This window comes from Centruroides sculpturatus, unplaced genomic scaffold, assembly GCF_000671375.1.
Source record: "Centruroides sculpturatus isolate CEXI.00-Female unplaced genomic scaffold, Cexi_2.0 scaffold198, whole genome shotgun sequence".
Lineage (NCBI taxonomy): Eukaryota > Metazoa > Arthropoda > Arachnida > Scorpiones > Buthidae > Centruroides > Centruroides sculpturatus.
The window spans coordinates 532,825-538,824 of NW_019384454.1; the positions used below are offsets into that span (position 1 = coordinate 532,825).

The following is a 6,000-nucleotide window of genomic DNA, read 5'->3' on the forward strand; positions in this document are numbered from 1 at the left end:
GTCAATAAGCATCGGACCTCCATGGTCATGGTGGACACACACGACTCACTGATCTCACTTAGAGCATGTCTAACAGACAAATGGCACAACGGTGAATGTTCACGCTGTTCCTTCCTGATTCCCAATAGAGGGCACTTCTATATACACACCTACCTGCATTACTAACTTCCATGCCACACTTGTTATATAGTCTATCTCGTTTTCATTTGACTGACCCTAATATATTTACCCTAGTCCCCATCATCATCTTTTATATGAAATTAATTATCATGTCAAACCTTTAATTTTACAACCAAAACATAAATTCTGCTTATTATTTCTTTGTAAATATATTAATTTAGATATTAATAAACCTTACACCTTTTGTTTTATTATTCCTAATTGTGTTAGAATAACAATTAAAAAGAAAAAAATTTTTATCTTGTAGAAGCCTTGTTTCTGGGCCTTTCTGTAAATAAATATTTGGCAGTTATGGAAGTATTGTAAATTATTCAGTCTCCAGATATTAGTTATATGGAAGTTTATGAAATTTTTTCTTAGTTCAGCTGTTTAACAAACATCTTAACTTCCCCTTGTACAAAATAAGTACAATAAAGCTTACTATTGTTATTGTTTAATACAACAGGAATAAACAGTCTTTTTGTGATAAAAGAAATGAAATACAAATGTTGATTTTAAAAACAAATCTAATTACAAACACTTTTGATGATAGATAATACCTGACCATAATCTTCAATGAAACAGATAAAGAAACAGAACATATACATTTCAGCTGTAGAAACTATACAGAATTTTTATTTCATCTTTTTTAATATTAAAAAGACAGTTTTTATTTCAATTGAATTATTTTGGTGTATGCCTTTATATATCGCATTTTAAATACTGCATTTAATCCATATTTATAAAGTGATTTATTGAATTAATGGTTAGTAAAAGATTGCATACTTTCACTCAAAATATATTTATCAGAATTATTAGCATTTTAAATTAAAACAAGTTAAAGAAATTTAGAACTTGTTAGTCTTTGTTTTAGTCTAGAACTTTACATAGATTTTTTTTTTCCTACATTCTTTTGCATTATGATGGAATGCTGAAATTTATTAAAAACTTAACTATTGCAATGTATGCAAAAGTTAATGTTTTTAGCAAGTGTCAGAAATTAAAATTAATTATTGAATAATATTTAGAATGACTTTAATTTTATGTATAGAGATATTGCATTAATAAAATTTATATTAACTGACAACAAATAATTTTAATTTAAATTGTTTTGTTATTTGATGTTTGTTAAAATTTTGACATTTTATTTTATTTTTTTGTTTTTCAGTCATTAAAGATACTGAAGTATTCTGATCTTAAACCATATGTAGTTTTTGTTGCGCCACCTTCTCTTGAAAAATTACGTCAGAATCGCATAAAATCTGGTGCAACTGTAAAAGATGAAGAATTAAAAGATATCATTGAGAAAGCAAGAGAGATGGAGGAAAACTATGGTCATTTCTTCGATATGATAATTATTAATTCTGATACGGACAAAACATACAACGAACTGTTGCATGAAATCAATATTTTAGACACAGAACCACAATGGGTGCCTGGAATCTGGCTTAAAGATACAAACTGAAGCTCATCATAATTACTTTTTAATAGAACAAATATCAATATGTAAATATACAAATCCAACATTACATTAAACAAGTGATAAAGTTCAACTGCCAAAATGAATTCTATTAACTTCTGAACTGTTTTGGTGTGTGATTGCAACAAACAAGTTGACTTAAATTTTTATTCTGAAGAAAATTTGCTGTAACAAATCATAAAATGACAAAAAATATATATATTTTATGAAGTTAGCATTCAAATTTAATGGATGTTTATCCTAGTCATTGGGGAACTATTAAAAATTAAAAAAGGAAAAAATTAATGAGTAAACATTGAAAATTTTTCAAGATTCAAAGTATTGTTTGCTTTGGAATTATAACAGAAATAAAATGAATTGAGTTTGTAATAGTTACTTTTCTTGTGTGTACATATATATGTATATTTAGGCAATAGAAATATTTTAATGTTCAGGTCTGTTGCATGTCCATAAACTGGTCCATTTATTGAACTGATTTCAACTTTTCTAGTTTGTATATGCAAATTTTGTTCGTGTCAAGCAACAACAAAGTTATTAATGTATTTAGTAATATTAGAAAACTTGCTTAAGAGTTTTTCAAATGAAAATTTATATAATTTCAATTTTTTATGTTTAATCGATGTGAATTGATATTTCCAGAAAGAAAATATTTGTATATTAGATTGGGTTTGATGTTAAACTGTGACAGTATTGTGATAACATATGAATTGAACAAAATTTTAGGGAATTTTAAATGCATTTAATGTGTGTGATTGTGCAAAGCTTCTTTTCATCAAACAAAGTCGGCAACGTTGATAGACTGCAACAGTTATTTGAGCTAAATTTGAAGTAAATATAATTATTGGTGCTGTTTTATAACTCCATAAGTTATAAAAAATTTGTTCATAAATCAACAGGTATGTTGAAATTGAAGTATTACTCTCTGAACCATTGGCAAAGTGAATAATTATTATCTAATTATTACATGGTCATTTTTTAAAATTCTGTTTAAATTTATTATATTCACAAGACAATGCCAATCAATTTTATTTTAAATAATTGTTTTTAAATTTATATTTTATGTTACTGTTTATTATGGGAAAAATATATTAAACGATTCTTAAAAATATTTTCTTTGTGGCATCCAACCAAACGACGATCATTTTGTATTCTCCATCCGTACTTGTAAATAAGATTGCACTTTGTGTACGACAAGCCGGACATCGTGTATAATATAGGGAATACCAATTGTTACAGAAAATGTATATAGATCACCTTATAGCCCATGTAGCAACAAGGTTTTCCCAAAGTTAGCCACGTGTACAGAAGAGAGCATTATGCAGAATTAAATAAGAAAAAAAATCTATATATATTGTAACATTTGAAAAATTAAAATACTTGGGTTAACTAAAATCTGAATTTCTTTTCATTCAAATACTTTTCTGTTATTAAATTCAGCAAGATACTTTAATTTTAATGTTACTCAGTTTTAAAGCTAATCAATTTGTTTTTAATACTAATTAAGACATTTATGTTGTACTTTGATTCGCAATAATGTTTTAAACTATATCTAGTTCCTCATTAATGTAATAAAAAGCTATGAATAAGTTAATCTTTAAGTATAATTTAGATAAAATACACACACAATGTTCTAAAAACAAAGATAATGGGGATAATGGAACATTACTCAATTACTTTATATACATTAAGTGCGTGTATACAGAAACTTCTGCGATATTCAATTCATTATATTGTTTCTGTTAGTATAAAAATAATTTATTAAAAACTACATTTAAAAAATTTCGGACTAGTTCATATAAGTTTGTATAATCCTCAAAGCAAATACCGTTTTGAGAATATAGGTATTATGTTAACTAGTGTAAAATATTTTATTATAATGTCTATTGGAATTTTTTAAACATGAAATTTCTTAAACATGCTTTGGAAAATAATAGCTTAAGTATTTTGATACGATTGTATTGTGTATAAACTAATTTTAAAATCTCTTAATTGTATATTGTCTCATAAGGGCATATTCAGTAAAATCGGAAAACTCAATTCCAATATTCACATTTCAGTGCCGAATAACGGATTTGCAATTTTACTATAACAAGTTTTCATTCAAAATTTCATTTTTCCTCCCCTTTTAATGAAAAATTCTTGAAATACTTCGAGAAAATTCATTTACGTCAGTATTCAAATATCCGTTTGAAATACAAGTCAGTTATTATATTTACTACAATGGTTCCAATATATTCCAAAAGCTTGTTTCTTTGTAAACTCTGTCGATTATTTTACAAATTTTATAAGTAAAATTAATTTAAATATTCTAAAGTTACATTTTGAAGTTCGAATTACAGTGATCCAGATACTACAAATGTTTTATACGGAAGTCCCCATAAAATTTATATAGTATCAAGTTTTTTAGGAAGGAAATCAATATTATAATCATACGTTTTTGCGATAAATCAATTTTATAGATTTTAATTTGAACTGGAAACGTTTAGTGTGAATTTCCTTAATCTTGCAATGAATTAACTGAAAACAGTAAAAGCAAGAACATTCAACAACAAAATGATTGGTTAGGACAATCAAATATTGTAAATATAAAAACTGAGTTAAAATAATTGTAGATATTACAGAAATCTTGATATAATGAATCTGTACAGTTAATGTAAAATTCTTATTTTTAAGTGTAACCCTCCAGCCTGGGGTAATAAGACGTTTTTTCCATACTCGTGTATTCGGCTAGGCTTGGTGGTGATGGATGGGACCCTATATTATCCAAACGGACCGCCTAAGAAGGTTCCTAAGGCATCGCTCTCCTAGATTCGATCCCGGAACTTCCAGAGTAGTAGGCTGATACCTTACTTTCTCGACTATTCACCTGTTGTCCATTCTACATTCGTCTAAAAAACAAATTTAGTGTGAATTATTTATTATTATAATTTTTTCTATAATAAATAAAACAACTTTTATACATTTCTATTAATTTTAATTAGTTATGTTCATGAATTATTCGCAATTTCAGCTTATATTTGTAAATCTTTCCGCGATTTCGAGCGATAGATTTGAATTTAGGAACAAGCGCACAATTGTATCTGCCGCTATCTATGCAATCATATTACTGTACTATTTACATGATATGTCAGTTATAATTTTGACGATAAATGTTTGCGAGTCATTTGAAGAAATTGTCAAAAAATCAGGGTGTGGAGTCGGAGTCGGAGTCGTCAAAAAATCCGCCGACTCCGACTCCTTTTTACTTACCAACTTGTTATGTATAAAAAACGGAAAAGTATTGGAATAGTGTCAAATTTGACCCTCCAACTTTTTTTCAAATCTATATGTTTGGAGACCTCCCGAACCCCTCCAAAAAGTCAATAAAGGGAAAAAATTCGCGCGAGTGTGTGTTGGCTTAAACTTTACTCATTCTGAGATATTGTTTAATATCTCAGAATGGGTAAAGTTTAAGAAACAAAATGTGGCACTGTAGCTTGCATATAAAGGGGCATTAATACTATTAAATTTTGGTTCTTAAAGGTCGACAGGGTAAAGACATAAAAGGAGTCATGTGTCATATCTCTTAATGAATATTTTACTCGTTATTAGCGTTCAAAATTTAAAAAAATAAAATAAAATTCGTCTCTACCCTTAAAGGAAGCTTTTTTGCCATTTTATAATAGTACAGTAAAACCCGTTAAGATGTTCTCGCCTAAGATGTTAGAATGTACAGTGGTGCCTCGTATAACGTACTTAATTCGTTCCGGGTGCACGTCCGTTAAGTGAAAAGTCCGTTATACGAAACGCATTTTCCCATAGAAATACATGTTAAAACATAATTCCGTTCAGCAGCATAAAAATAACCGTACCATAAAAAAATGAAAATGGAGCAGTCACCAATTATGCCGGGTAGTCAGATGTTGTGAGGAGGTGGAGGAACACTTTTTTCACACATACAAACTTTTTACATATTGCAGCAGGTCTCTTTATTGTTTTTTAATCGGAGTCAGATTCAGGAGAGGCTACCGGAGCTTGCAGGGTCAACTCCTCTTGTTCCATCCTTTGTTTTTTGTCAGCTGACTTCTTGAAAAACATGTCAAGGGTGGTCTATTTCTCTCTCTCTTCTTCAACACCTGTCGAAAATGACGGGCAAGGGTGTCATTGTAGAGATCATTGATCCTGTTGGCCTCAACTGTGTTTGGATAATGAGTGTTAGTAAACTCCTGAACCTCTCCCCATTTGACAAGGAAGTTTTTGTCAACTTTCACTCCTGATGATTTTTTGCTTTGTTTCAATTGAAATCACCTTTCTGTTTTTTAGAAGCCATGATTTGCACAACACTTGAATAAATGTAAATACCCTGCACTGAGGTGATGTAC

The 6,000-nt window shown here is 28.9% G+C and overlaps 1 protein-coding gene across 1 annotated transcript in view; it reads left to right on the forward strand.

Moving 5' to 3' along the window:
• LOC111620621 overlaps positions 1-3,031 on the forward strand; it is an 83,371-nt gene extending 80,340 nt beyond the window's left edge. The window contains exon 19 of the mRNA XM_023362584.1: positions 1,328-3,031. Within this exon, the coding sequence (XP_023218352.1) occupies positions 1,328-1,624 (297 nt within the window). The 3' untranslated portion in view covers positions 1,625-3,031. The remainder of the gene's footprint in view (positions 1-1,327) is intronic.
• Positions 3,032-6,000: the final 2,969 nt, after the last annotated feature.